This window comes from Sturnira hondurensis, unplaced genomic scaffold (assembly GCF_014824575.4).
Source record: "Sturnira hondurensis isolate 20B ecotype Veracruz unplaced genomic scaffold, ASM1482457v3 Scaffold0007406, whole genome shotgun sequence".
NCBI classification, from domain to species: Eukaryota; Metazoa; Chordata; class Mammalia; order Chiroptera; family Phyllostomidae; genus Sturnira; species Sturnira hondurensis.
Window position 1 is genome coordinate 13,149,003 of NW_028080037.1, and position 14,999 is coordinate 13,164,001.

General features: G+C 50.2%; 1 protein-coding gene across 3 annotated transcripts in view; it reads left to right on the top strand.

The window, feature by feature from the left end:
* Window positions 1-14,999, top strand: part of GRK3 (G protein-coupled receptor kinase 3) — a 115,148-nt gene that overhangs the window by 75,286 nt on the left and 24,863 nt on the right. For all 3 annotated transcript variants that reach the window (XM_037052376.1, XM_037052375.1, XM_037052377.1), the window contains 5 exons: window positions 56-107; window positions 1,831-1,922; window positions 3,636-3,735; window positions 11,380-11,458; window positions 13,482-13,612. In XM_037052376.1, the coding sequence (XP_036908271.1) occupies window positions 56-107; window positions 1,831-1,922; window positions 3,636-3,735; window positions 11,380-11,458; window positions 13,482-13,612 (454 nt within the window). The remainder of the gene's footprint in view (window positions 1-55; window positions 108-1,830; window positions 1,923-3,635; window positions 3,736-11,379; window positions 11,459-13,481; window positions 13,613-14,999) is intronic.

Genomic DNA, 14,999 nt, shown 5'->3' on the forward strand with positions numbered 1-14,999 from the left:
GTCCAGTTACTTTGGTATTCGACAGATCCCAGTAATCATCTGTGCTCTTTTTCAGTGACAAGTTCACCAGATTTTGCCAGTGGAAAAACGTAGAGTTAAACATCCACGTGAGTATCATCTTCGCCTTTCTTTCTGTCTTAAAATAAAAACTCCCTCTGGCTTCGCTTCATGAGAAAATACTTGGTTCCGGAGCCAACTCCCCAGGGCGACGCGCCGCCTGAGCAGATGTGCTCACAGCTTCCCGCACGCAAAAGCCGGCCCCGGCCGTAAACAAGTTGCGTTCTTTAGTTCTCTTTTTTCGTGTTCCTATCGGAATGTGTTTATTGATTTAAGAAAGGGTATTTTTAGGCAGCGACTGACCCTTTTAACAGAAGTAGTAGTGCAAATACAAGTCTGCATGACGTGATTCTTGTGTGCCCTTGTCCTTTGCCACGCATGTGAAAGTGCCCTTCCTTTTCCGTGTTAGCAGGTGTGACTGTGTGCTACAAACGATGACATCTTTTTGTAGACCACAGTCTCATATTCTTATGTTTTGAGAACGCTGAAAACAGCCCTTGAACGCTGGCCACTTACTTTCCAGCACGTGCGTCCTTGGCGTTACCTCTCGTTTTAGCGGCAGGAACTCCAGGCCACGGGCCCTCTTTGCTTCGCTTTTACGACACACGTTTGTTTGTGTGGCCTCTCTTGCCTTCTCCCACCTGCTGCCCCCCCTGCCTCCCGCCCCACGTAGGCTTACAGTTGGGAAAAATTAATTAGTTATCCACTGGATGGATTTTTTTTAGCGTTTTTCACTTGAATGGTCCTGTTGGAAGAGGAGTTGGTTTTGCTCATCTGTTTTTTAAATCTCCCCTTTCCATCACATTTCCTGGCGAAAGGCAGTAACACACGGTTTTCGAAAATCCCTTACATTTGCTGTGGATCTTCCTCGTGCCCGTGCCTGGTGTCCTTGTGTCCCGTGTCCTCTCAGTATCCGATGTGATGCTGCTGCCCAGGGTGGCCAGTGGGCCAGCTGCCCGTAACCCGATGCAGGCATGCAGTTTTAGGGGCCCTGGGAGAACCTTCAGGAGCCCGACCCTTAATGGCCAGGGTGTGTAAACAGTAGGCGTTTGCCGTGACCCCGAAGCCCTCTTTACGTGACAGTAGGATTTTCTCTCTGACTTTGCACCGTCTAGAGCTATTAAATCTCCGTATGAGGCAGGGCTTTACTGAGCTACAACGGACAAGAGAAAGTGCGTATGAATAAACCCTCTTTATGTCCTTCGCTCACACGTAGGCTGGTTTCGTGCTCACATGCCCAGCACGAATCCTCGCCCTGCTCTGACGTTATCGATGAAAAGCTCCCATGGCCAGCATCTGTTGGGTTTTCTGATCACACGGCTCCCGGTTAGGAAAGCACAGGTGCCCTCGCCGTGGACTTAGTTTTCTGCCGTGCCAGGTCCTGGAAGTGCCGAGTTTTGCCAAACTTGAGGCTCCAGAGTAGCTGAAGCTGCTTCTCCTTTTGACTAGAAATTTCACAATCACTGATCTTCCAGGGACGTGTCTTGCAACCTGACCGATGAGACTGGAAGAGCAGTCTAGCGTGTCTCCCGCTCTCTTACTTTCCCACGTGCCTCCGTTTTGTCCGTCCCGGGGGTGGGGTGGGGGGGAGGCCCTGGAGAGCCTGGCCGCTGAGCGCAGCTCCTCTGTCCACGTCGGGCGTCAGCGGGGGACAGGCAGGTCCCTGCAGCAGAGCTGCCGTTTCAGTAGCTTGTCTGTTTTGCACGGAAATAAATCTTTCTGACATAGTTTTCACACAGCCGCATGTTTCCGTTTTGCATTGTGAATTCGCAGTTGACCATGAACGATTTCAGCGTACACAGGATCATCGGCCGGGGAGGCTTCGGTGAGGTGTACGGCTGCAGGAAAGCAGACACTGGGAAGATGTAAGTGTCCGGTGCTCACACGGCTTTCTGGGACTAGGAAGAGGATTTTTTTTGCTTGCAGCCGAAGGAAATCCCTGCATAGGTTGTTGGAAGCCCAGGATTTAGCTCTCCAAGTCATGTAGCTCAAAAAGAAGTTGACATTCTCTCCTAAATAATGACCCATCCATGACTTAGCATGTGCAGTCCTGGATGGTGTAACATTCCAGGGGGCGTGGCTTCCACAGATGGGTAGCTGGGTGCCGATGGGGAGGGCAGGTGCCCTGCTACGGGGGTCGAGATCGTGGGGCTCCACCTCCCACCGCAGTTACTTATCTCATGGGGGTGGGTGTGAGGCAGTTCAGTCCCTGTGAGCCGGGCGTGAGGCTCCTATAGAAAGGGCAGGTGGAGCTCTGAAGTGGGACGGGGGATTTCTGCTACTGTAGAAGCAGTTCAAGGGAACATACTTCGGAGGGAAAAAGAGAATGGAAAGGCGTGATGTTAGATGCAGACCTACACGTCTGATGAAGTGACGGGTGTGTCAGAACGGCGGGCAGGTGGCGTGGTCTGTGAGGTTGGTTACAGAATCACTGAGTCGGCGTGAGAAGGAGCAGTTGGGGTCACCTCATCCGGGGCCTGTCTCCCCCTGCTGCCACCCCAGCGTCACCGTCAGGTTGCCCCCCATCCTCTTCCTGTGTCTGTCCTGGTCCCGTGGTTGGCGTGTTTTTTATTAATGTTGGGGCTGGAATTTACCTTCACTGCTTTGTGCCCATTGCTCTTCTTCCCACTTTGGGACGCTGTGCAGGGTGAGCCCAATGCCTGGCACCCAGGTGTCTGAAGCCTGGTGTTGTGCTGGGACAGGTAACACAGGGACCCGGAGTGTGGGCCCTTGGTGTCACACGGCTAGGTCACTCGCACTTCCAAAGTGTCTCTCTCGCTGAGGCCAAGCTTGGGCCTCGTGGAGCCTCTGTATCCTCGTTGGTAAAGTGGAGTTGGATGAAGTGCCTGCTTTGTAAGAATTAAACGTGCTGATACACTGTAAAAAGAGAGTCCGGTAGGAAAACGTCCTTCTCCATCCTGCATTCACCCCAGTGGGCCCTTTGAGCCTACACGATGTGCTTGTCGAGTTCTACATTTCACTAAATTTATTAGTTTCACTTCATCATTGCAGCTTGTTGAGGTATTTAGAATGTTGAGCCTGTTGCATGATGTTGTAGAAGTAAATAGTATCAGTTTGTTTGTGGATACACATTTGTTATTTTACCTGACTCTCAAAAAAGCTGACATATGTAGTAGACTGTCCTTGGGCTTGTCTGATGCTCTTCTCTCCGTTGGACTGGGGTTATGGGCTTTCGGAAGGAAGACCCCGGGGTAAAATGCCATTCTCACCGCCTCATGGCAAAGCTGCCTGTTACCTGAGTGCTGTAGCCCTGATGACGTTGACCTTGATCCCCTGGCTGAGGTCGCGTCTGTCAGACGTTGTACCGTGCAGCCACGCTCCCCCTCCATGCTGTGCTCTTTGGAAGTCACTCTGCCACGGCCGAGGAGGGGGAGAGGGGCTTGGTTTTTCTCCTCTTCACACGTGGGAACTTTTTTTTGCATGGCACTCGGATGCCAGTTTGCTTCTTTTAAACACCACGCTAATCTTCAGAAACTTTCCCCAGGGCGATATGTCTTGTTTCAATCCGTGTGGGTGTGTTCCCAGCGTTGACTTTTCAGTGATGTTCATGTTTCCAGGTATGCAATGAAATGCTTAGACAAGAAGAGGATCAAGATGAAACAAGGAGAGACATTGGCCTTGAACGAAAGGATTATGTTGTCGCTTGTGAGTACAGGAGTAAGTATTGCATTTTGAACAATGCTTTTCTTTCTAATTTCCTTGTTTGCTTGCGTCAGGACAGTGTATTTGAAATGCAGGCATTTTCTGGTGACTGACGGGGCTGGCCAGTCCTCGGGCAGGTTAGGATTTACAGCAGGGAACAGGGGCACTGCGGTAGTGTCCGATTCAGATGTCACCCCTTTAATTTTGGACTTAGGAAAGGACCGTACCCATCACTGGGAGCACCCATGCCTTCTCCCTTTAGTGCTTAGTTATGATTGACTTCTTTGCGAAAGACGGTTGGAGAGAAGCCAGAAAAATAATCACAACAACAAGAACAGCGACTATAGTTAACTGACCGCGTGACTGAGAAGGACTAACCCGGAGAGAAGAAGTAAGAGAGTGTCGCTGGTGCCCTTCACACACACACACACACACACACACACACACACACACACAGGAAGTGCCTGGGCTTGGCCAACTCTGAATTGTCCCCGTGGGGTCGTCCCAGGCAGTGTTTCCTGTGGAGGGGACTTGACTTCTCAGCACTCACCACCTTGCACCTGCTGTGGTCTTTGGTCATTTCCGTTTCCGGGGCTGTGTGCCTGCCTGTTGGGCGCATGATTTGTATGTCTAGCCAGTATGTTTAGCTCAGCCGTGTGAAAAGGTGCTTTGACCCTGTGTCTTTACTTGCAAAATAGTGGCCCATTCCGATTTTTTTCTGGGAGTGGTATCACCCAGGATGAAGCCTTGGCTCTGCTCCATTTGGCCAGATGTGTATAAAGGCACCCCCAGAAACGCTCCCTGCCCCAGAGACCTGGTGTGCCGTTGCTGCCTGTGGGCCAGTGTTCTTGGAGGCTGGGGGATGGGGGTTGGGAGGGAAGGGAGGCAGCGAGCCTGGAATGGCCAGACCTGTGCTGTGCAGTTCACATGTGGATTTGCACGTGGAGGCTTATGCACAGTGAGACGCATGGGGGCCTCCACCTACCATGACTGGATTCTAAATAAGGTCCTCTTTACCCAGAGGGTTTCAAAGGACCAAATTTTAATGGCGAATCAAAGAATCTCTCTCGTCTAATAGGCAAGGAACTGGAGATTAACCCAGGAGGTTAATTTCCTTACCCAAAGTCCCTGGCTTCCCGGCACACTCCCAGGGTTCCTTTCTCACCATCCCTTCACAGGCCCCGTGTTTTTCATTTGTCACCAGTGTTGATTGCATTGTGCTCAGTGTTATTCTAGCATTACCTTTAATGGTTCTGGAAGGGCTGTCTGCTGTTGAAGCCAAAGAATGTCGTAATTTAGCAGGACTCTAACGAGTGGAGATGTCACAGCTAGAAATCCTTCCTGGTTATGTGCCTCGACCGCCCAGTGTGTGGGCGCTGAGCACTTCAGATAAGAGTCACTGGCCCGTGTGCACGACCGCGTTCTCCGCTAATTGGAATGGAAGCCGAGCAGCCTGCCCCCTGCAGTGGCCACGATGGGAGCGGCATCGGTGTCCGACTTTGGCTGGAAGTGTCTCTTCAGTTTCACACGGGATGTGTCTCACTGCAGAGTGTCTGTGATTAGGGAGTGTTCATTGTTAATGAGTTTTCCCAAAGCCTNCTGCCCCAGAGACCTGGTGTGCCGTTGCTGCCTGTGGGCCAGTGTTCTTGGAGGCTGGGGGATGGGGGTTGGGAGGGAAGGGAGGCAGCGAGCCTGGAATGGCCAGACCTGTGCTGTGCAGTTCACATGTGGATTTGCACGTGGAGGCTTATGCACAGTGAGACGCATGGGGGCCTCCACCTACCACGACTGGATTCTAAATAAGGTCCTCTTCACCCAGAGGGTTTCAAAGGACCAAATTTTAATGGCGAATCAAAGAATCTCTCTTGTCTAATAGGCAAGGAACCGGAGATTAACCCAGGAGGTTAATTTCCTTACCCAAAGTCCCTGGCTTCCCGGCACACTCCCAGGGTTCCTTTCTCACCATCCCTTCACAGGCCCCGTGTTTTTCATTTATCACCAGTGTTGATTGCATTGTGCTCAGTGTTATTCTAGCATTAGCTTCAATGGTTCTGGAAGGGCTGTCTGCTGTTGAAGCCAAAGAATGTCGTAATTTAGCAGGACTCTAACGAGTGGAGATGCCACAGCTAGAAATCCTTCCTGGTTATGCGCCTCGACTGCCCAGTGTGTGGGCGCTGAGCACTTCAGATAAGAGTCACTGGCCCGTGTGGACGACCGAGTTCTCCGCTAATTGGAATGGAAGCCGAGCAGCCTGCCCCCTGCCGTGGCCTCGCTGGGAGCGGCACCGGCATCCGACTTTGGCTGGAAGTGTCTCTTCAGTTTCACACGGGATGTGTCTTACTGCAGAGTGTCTGTGATTAGGGAGTGTTCATTGTTAATGAGTTTTCTCAAAGCCTTGGGCAGTCATTCTCAAGAAAGCCCATGGAGCCCTGGCTGGTGTAGCTCAGTGGATTGAGTGAGGGCCTGCGAACCAAGGGATCGAGGTTCGATTCCCAGTCAGGGCACATGTCTGGGTTGCAGGCTAGTTCCCAGCAGAGGATGCACGAGAGGCAACCGTACATTGATGTTTCTCTCCCTCTCTCCTTCCCTTCCCCTCTAAAGATAAATAAATAAAATCTTATAAAAAAAGAAAGAAAGCCCATGGAAAGCAGTTGTTGGTGTTGGCAAAATGTCTGTGCAATTTTTGTGTAGCAATTTTACATGTACTCAGCTAAGGGGGAAATAAATAGAAAGTCGGGGCTTTATTGGGTTATTGCTTTGAACCAATTTAAAGGAGTTGTTTATGTTTTTGTCCAAATATCAAAACTGTTTAGTTTGTCTTTATATATATGTGTGTGTAGTATTTAACCAGAAGAGTTGTAGTAAAGTTATTTGGCGTTGTTTTTGCTGATCAGAGGCCACTGTTTCTAGGTTTTTAGTAAATCTTCAGTTTAAAATGGCCTCCTGAGGTTGAACTTTAAGTCAGCATTTATCAACGTGATGTCCTAGGATACTGGTGTGATTCCGAATTGCAGTCACTTACCACAGGTCTTTCTATGGTTCATTTTTCACGGGAAGGGTGGTTTTCCTTTCGGGGTCCAGCGGAGTGTTGCACTCCCGGGAAGTGCCGCTGCCCGTTTCACCCTGTAATGTGTGTGCAGTAACGAGGGCCGTCGAGTTCCAGAGGCCGAGTAAGTGGGCCCAGGGCTGGGGAGAGCGCAGTGGAGGACCCTGACCACGTGACCGCTCAGTTGTGGGATCGGGTCCCAGAACGAGCCTGTGCTCCCTGCTCTCATTGGGCTGCACGGGGACCGAGGGAGGGCGGTGGTATTCAGATCAGCCCAGAAGAGCGCGGGTGATCGGAACACACGGGCAGGGCTGTGAAAGGTGAGCGCACGGTGCCTGGCAGGCACGTGCCAGAGTGGAGATGTTGTCAGCGAGCGCTCCCGTGAAGTTGCAGGAGGTGCCGGCGCGCGTCTGGTCCGGAGCGTGAGGTGGTGGGGACCAGAGGGAAGGACACAGGGCGGGGGTCAGACGTGGTGGGGTGAGTAGCGCAAGATGAAGCTGGAGAGAGCAAAGCAGGCACCGGTCAGAGCAGACCACACTGTGGAGGGTTTTCTGGGCCAGCACAGAGGATTTCAGAAACCGGAGGGCAGTTGGAAACGGCGTGCGTTGTGGGGGAGGTAACGTAATGAACCGTGTCTGCCTCCCGAGGAGCTCCCTCTGACTGCAAAGTGGAGACGTGTCTTAAACCCTTCACGGTCTGTTTTACCACAGTTGTGTACAGGGTTGCTGCACAATTGAGGCTATTTTGCTTACTACCAATAGGAAATCAAAGACAGTTCTTTGCTGGGGAACTTTATTTAAGGATGTGCCTCTAAAAATTCACTAGTTCTTATTGGCCTTTATCAGTCATCAAGGCAGAACACCTTAACGGTAAGTACCTTCAGAACTGTACCAGCACCATTCATTCAGTTGCTGCCTGTTTGTTCTCGTGGGTCAGGATTCGGTTCTCTGTGTCCCAGAGGCCACGCAGGACTCTGTGTGGCACCTGCTCAGCGCCTGAGAGGGGAGGCGTTGCAGTCAGGGAGTTTAGCCGAGGTTCAGGTTCACACCACTGTAGAAGTCTTGCTTCTAAACGATGTCTCATGTAGAAGAACTCTGGGGAGGGTCAGACGGCGTGGGGTTTGCATGTTGGCCAGCTGCCAACTTTCTCTGTGACTTCAGGCGCGTCATTTCCCCTTTTGGGAGTTTTAGTTTCCTCATTTTTTAAATAAAGAAGTTGAACCAGGTAAATTTTTTAAAGGGCCCTTTCTACTCAGATAGCCTATGATTCTAAATCTATACCATTCATGCCCCTCCTTAATAACCTAATTTCTTAAGTACGCCTGAACCTTTGGATGTGTGCTGAGCGCTGTCCTTAACGAGGCCGTGTACTGTCGTCTTCAGAGACACCCCTGGGCTGAGTCTGCTTGTCCCCTGGGTGAAGCGAGCGCAGTTGCTGCCTCAAGCCAGGAAAGGCCATGGCTTCACTGAGTTCTGGGGCCACCCACTTCTCCGCTCTGTGGCCAATGTGCTCACAGACCAGAGGCAGGAGCCGGTGGGGAACCCCGTGCAGGAAGGAGCACCGTGAGTGAGCCGTGAGTGGGTTCCAAGTGAGACAGCGCCTTCTACCCATGGGTCACGTGGCTTTGAACAAAAAAAAAACATCCTTTTTTTTTTACCAATTTAAAACAAAACAGACTTTGAAGACTCATAGATGGAGAGCAGATGACAGTGTGGGGGAGGTCAGGGGGCGGAGGGGTTGAGCAAGAAAGGAGAAGGCGCTCATGGCCACGGACAATGGTGTGATCGCTGGGGGAAGGGTAGAAGAGACTAAATGATAATGGAAAAAAATTACGATGAAGATTTTTAAAAACCTAGATTTTGAAATTAGGAAACACTAATACTGTCTCAACAGAACTCTAAGGCAAACTAGGTAACCACAAAATGAATTTTGTAATTCATTCTGAAGTAATTTCCTCCAAAAGATGTCTGGAGATGGAGTTCAAGTTCATGCATCTTTAGTGTGTAGGACTCTGTGAACTCTGTGACAGAGGCCCTTAACACAGGCTTGAGCGGTGTGCGTGCTATTTACAGATTATTTCTGTTAAAAAAGTGGGTAGAGCTACTTGGTGCCGTTCTTTATTTGAATCAGTGGTGTGGCCAGTGCCCACTGTGTATGCAGAGTCTGAGCAGACCTGGATGGAGGGTGAGCCTGAGGGATTTCCACAGGGCGGCCTGTGCGCGTGTGTGCCCAGCACTTGGACCCCAAGCAGAAAGTCCCCGGGCTCCAGGAGCCTCGTGCGCAGCCCCGCTCAGCCACGCACCCATGCCCAGACTAACTGCTGCCCGTGCCTCTGACCCCATCATTTAGCGTCACCTGTGTTTGAACTTTATGTAAATGCTCTCTTTTGTGACTGGCTCCTGTCACCCAGCATTCCTGTGGCACCCATCTGTGGCGTCGCCCTCGACCACAGTGCTAAATACAGGGGTCAGCCAGCTATGCATAGCCTGTGGGCCAGATCCCGCTGGTGGCCTTTTTGGTGCAGCCTGTGCACTAAGGACGGCTTTGATGTTCTTTTAAAGGGTTGCAAAGAATGTGTGACAGAGCCTCTAGGGGCCTGCAGAGCCTACGATACCTACTGTCCCGCCCTTTGTAGAAAAAGCCTGCTGCCCCTCATTCTGGTGTTCGCAGTTCAGGGGTCCGTTCCAACATGGTAGGCATTTGGGCTGTTTCCTGGTTTGGGCTATTTTGAGCGGTGCTGTGAGGAGCAGTCCCGTGCAGGCCTCCGGGCGCACACAAGGACCGGTTCCCGTGCGGTGGACAGCCCAGAGTGGGCGCGCCGCTCAGAGTTTGCAGGTGGTGCTCAGCTTTGGTGGGGGCCGGCCACCAGCTGTGGGAGTGGTGTTCCACTGGACACTCGCAGCCGTGTGCAGACTCTCTGCTCACTCCCTGTCATCTCTGCACTTGGCATTGCCGGTCTTTTTAGTCTTGGTGTCTGCGAGTCTGAGTGATTTTAATCACGTTGTGATTTTTTTTTTTCACGTTGTGATTTTTAATTTGTGTTTGCTTGGGGACAACTGAGGTTCGCTTCTGTTCACAGGCTCGTGGGCCATTGCTAGCCTCTTATGTGAAGTGCCTGTTCAATTACTGTTGTTATTGTCCTTTGCCATTTTTCCACTGGGTTGATTGCTTTTCTGCTTTGTTGATTTACAAGACTTCTCTGTACATTCTAAATAAGAGGCCTTATTGCATTTGTGGATTACAGATATTTTCTCCCATTCTGTGACTTGCCTTTTTACTCTCTTCATGGTGCTTTCCGAAGAACAGACATTCTTCATTTTGTTTTGGTCCAGTTATCAATGTTTTATTGTTAGTGCTTTCCTGTGGCCTATTGAGGAGGTATTTACTTATCCTAAGATCATGAAGATACTCTCTCTCTTTTTTAGATTTTATTTATTTATTTTTTAGAGAGGGGAAGGGAAGGAGAAGGAGGGAGAGAAACATCAATGTGTGGTTGCCTCTCATGTGCCCCCTTTTGGGGACCTGGCCCATAACCCAGGCATGTGCCCGGACTGGGAATCGAACCGGTGACCCTATGGTTCACAGGCCTGCGCTCAACCACTGAGCCACACCAGTCAGGGAAGATGCTCTCTTTCGTTTTCTTCTAAAAGCATTATTGTTTTACCTCCCAACGTGTTTCTGCCTGCAGTGGACCTCGGTGTGGTGTGAGGTGGGGGACTGTTCAGTTTCATTGCCCAGAAACCCACACTTGCTGCAGCACCATTGATGGAAGAGCACCTGCCCCCCCGCCCCCCCCCCCCCCGTGCTCTCTTTGTGACTTTGTCACAAATGCATCGGCCATTTGTGTGGGGGGCCGTTTCAGGGTTCTCTGTTCTTTTCCACTGCCTGTTTGTGCGTCCTCTGGTTAACGCCATGCTTTCTGAATTACCGTTGGTGATGACAAGTCTTGTTCCCCGGCACCGTGAGTTTTCCAGCTTGTTTTCTGTCCCCATTACCACATAAATTTCAGAATCAGCTTGTCAATTTTATTTTAATTAAAATTGCACAGAATCTATAGATTAACTTGGGGGAAATGGACATAGTTACAACTAACTGAGTTGTTATTCAGTCTCTGACCCTGGTACCATTCTGCACTTTCCAAAGCGAATTTAAGTTTACTTTTACTCTCAGTGTTTCAGGGCAGTCAGGCAAACAAAGCTTTACCCACCCCCCACCCCCCACAGTACGGCGTTCCACCTTTAGAAATGAAGATCGGAATGGGTATGTGACCTGCCGAAAGCAAATGCAGGCCAACGAAAAGACTACAGGGTAGTGATATTTTTCTGTGGAATCCAAGTCTTTCGAAGTTGCAGCCAGAAGAGTCGTGATTGACTCTGGTGAGCGAGGACCTTTGAGTTCCCCAGCTCCATCCAGTGTCGCTGTGTCTCTGCTTTGATCGTGGAGCCGGCCCCATTTCCCTGTGCCCCCCAGAGTCGCCGCTTGGGGGTCCGTGCTCAGCGCGGGGACAGGGCGGTGGCGTGGCTGCACAGACCCGTCGATGGCGTCCACTGGTCGGGGTGCTTTTCAGGGAAGCCCTCGCCCTCCTCACCCCTTCTTGTGTCTTCTCACCCTAGGATTGCCCTTTCATTGTCTGCATGACCTACGCCTTCCACACTCCGGACAAACTCTGCTTCATCTTGGACCTGATGAACGGTGAGCGAAGCCTGGGAAGCCCTGAGGGGCTGTGCTGTGCTGGTCAGTCTTGGCGGGCAGCCGGGCAGTCGGGGCCTTCAGACCATGAGTTTCTTCCTGAAGATTAAGGAAGCCTTTGATGCTGCGATTTTTTGTTAAAATTCATTTTAGAATGTTGGCCGTGGTTTCCCCCTAGCCCTCCCAGTTCTTCCCCAGGAAGTGGCATTTTCTTGAAAAAATTTTCCTAAAAATTACCATGGAGCTTGATTTTCTGGAATGCAGCTCCGATCACCAATTAGCTCGTCTTCTGACCCCCACCTTTCAGGAAGGAACTATCTCGTAAGAATATAAGTTAAATGTATTTGAAAACCAGCTTCAAGGGATTTTAGTCCCGTTTGCTGTGCCTTTAGCCCAGATCAACTATGCATCGTTCCATTAAATGATGCCCGCAGGATGGCCCTGAGAATGCTGAGGAGGGTCAGTTAGAGAAATAGCGTCTGGTAGCAGAAAGTGACGTTGTGTGTACTGGGAGCATTTTTAGTAACAAGAGCTGAAGTAAAAAGGCATCCAGTTCGACAAGTTAAGTGCCTTTTTTAACTCCATGAGAAGTTTTGCTATGTTTTGAGTGTTTAAGACTGGATCTGTCCAACAACGTGAAGGAATTTCACGGACATACCGATGAACAAAAGAAGCCAAACACAGCAGCGCATGTTCTGCTTCTGTTGCTGTGACTGCAGACCAGGCAGGGCAGGTCCACGGTGAGAGAGGTCCGCGCAGCACTCCCTTTGCCCGATGGGGGCTGGGAGCTCACCTTGATCTGGTAGCACTGGTTGTGCAGGGATGCGTGTGTGAAAGGGGGTACAGCATTTACGAAAGCCGGGGCGTGCAAGTTAGACACACAGTAACTTTCACAGATCGATAGATGCTTTTCCCGTACAGTTTACGGAAACGTTCCCTCCCCGTGCTGGTGGCGTTTTCTGACTGTGTAATGTTAGGTCACTCGATTATTTGCTTTTTCCAACACTTTATTTCAAACACTTAGCAAAGTTGAAAGAACTTTTCTGGGGACACCCAAATAACCCCACCTGAATTTTAGCAGTTAAAATTTGACCGTATTTAGTTACTGTAGTCCAGATAGGGGAGCGTCCTGCGTGTCCGTCAGCAGACGAGTGGATAAGGAAGGTGTGGGGTGAATTTGTACAATTCAGTATTAGCCGTAAAAGAGAATGCAATCTTATCACTTGTGATAACATAGATGGACCTAGAGGGTATGATACTAGCAGAGAAAGACAAATAGCATATGATTTCTTGTATAAGTGGAATCTAAAAAACAAAATAAACAAAACAGAAACTCTCCTCGACAGATGGGAGGGGGGGATAGAGGAAAGGGTGAAAAGGGGCAAGAATTAAGAAGTACAAGTTGTCAGTTACGAAAATACAGGGATGTAACCTACGGCACAGGGAATATAATCAATGCTACTGTAATAACTCTGTGTGGTGTCAGCTGGACACCAGGTTTCCCAAAGTGATCGCTTTGTACACTGTATAAATGTCTAACTCCTATGTTGTACACCTGAAGCTTCTACAATGTGGTGTGTCAACTGTAATTGAAAAGTAAGTTTCAAAAGTTTGACTGTTACTTGCTTTATGAACTATCCACCAATATGACCAGTGTGTTTATTTATCTGTTTGTTTATTATTTGTCCATAGAGCCAGTTGCTAAGACAGCTGCTGGATGACCACATGTGGTCGACTCAGTTACTAGGTGGGATTTGGGGGATCAAAACTGAGCAGTCCCCTGCCCTCCACCCCGCCCGGGGCTGTTTCTGGGACCAGCCTGGGAGCGATGACTTCGTTCCGTGTGGTCCCAGCCAGAGCTGCTTATGAGTCTTCTCTGTGCTTAAGTTTTGTCTTTAATTTTTAAAGCGTTTTGTCTGACTGCAGAAATCAAAGCTAGGCCTATAGCCAAAGCAGACTCTTTTTTACACCCAACTATTTGGGACGGCGGTGATTTGTTGGTTAAATTCTGTGTCTCCGACTCCAGGGGGCGACCTGCACTACCACCTCTCGCAGCACGGGGTGTTTTCGGAGCCGGAGATGCGGTTCTACGCCTCGGAGGTCATCCTGGGGCTGGAGCACATGCACAGCCGCTTTGTGGTGTACAGAGACCTGAAGGTGAGGCGGGGCAGGGCGCGGGGCGCCGTCCCCCGGGTCTGCACCCTCCAGGCAGCCCCGCCGTTCCCTGTCTCCCTGAAGATGTTGTCATCGTGTACTGCCTGCCTCTTCCGGGCTCCAAACTCTGTCCTAGTTGTCCCTGTCGCCTCAGCACCTGCCACCGTGCCTGGTACAGCTCATACCCCCATTCGGGAATTGGAATCCGTTAACTCAGGAAAAGCAGGGTGGGAACCTTTTTGGTGGAGCTCATTTTACAGTCAGTTGTAGTTCAGTTAATGTTCACTAAGCAACTGCTTTGGTCCTGGCCCTGGGTTAGAACTGGGGGTGGGCAGAGATGACAGGCTAAGAACATATGTGTCACGGCACTTGCACTGGTGACCCAGGACAGAGAGCAGCCGAGTCCCAGCTCACTTGGGAGGAGGCGGATTGGCCTGCAGGACTTCCCCGATGGCTTTGTTGTGAGGTCACCCTGAAAACCATGAATAGGTAGATTTTTAGATCCTAGAACTACGTAGCCCCAGGATGCTATGCATGGGCATCTGTTCTTGTTTTATTTAAAATCTCACTGGACTTTGAAAGCAAGTAAATGAAAAAAAAAGTAAATAAAAAATAAAGTAAAAAAGAATGAAATTTCGCCATTTGCACCAACATACATGGCTCCGGAGGGTAGTAAGTGAAGTCAGTCCGAGGGAGAAGAGACAAATACAGTAGAATTTCACTTATGTGTGGCGTCCAAACAAACTAAACAAATGTATAAATAGAAACAGACCTGTAGATAGAGAAGAACAAGCTGATGGTTGCTAACTTGGGGGAGGGGCAGGGGCAGGGGGGTGGTTAAATACATAAACAAACACATTTTGAAAATCTCACTGGAGTTGAAAAAGTAAAGTGAGTCTATTCGGAGTTCCCCCATTCTGGGCTGCGATGCGTGACCGCGATGCACTCCCCTGGGTGTCACAGTCCCGGGGAGTTTGGGGTTCGCTCAGGGCAGCTGCACCACACGCACCCAGCCCTCGGCAGGAAGACAGGGAGAGAGGTAGAAGGAGCCACGGCACGTTGTGGAAGTGAACGTGCGGGTATAGGAAGGTGTCGCTAACAAGGAGAAGAAAACGATAGCCGTGGCCACCTCCCAGTGGGAGGCCAGCACTCGCGGAGCCTCTGTGCGCCTCCCGCCTCAGGTTCCTTCTCCAGGGAACCAATTGCAGGGCTCAGGTTACCTTCTTTCCTCCAGGGAGCGGACGTGTGTTGATTTGCTTTTTATGGTTACCTGCTGAGACTCTAAACTATGTTATTTTCGAGCACGTTATCTTTGTCACGAAGTACTTAATAAATTTTAATGCATTCTTCAAAGTTAAAGAATTATTCCTTTAGTTCTCACATGAGCATA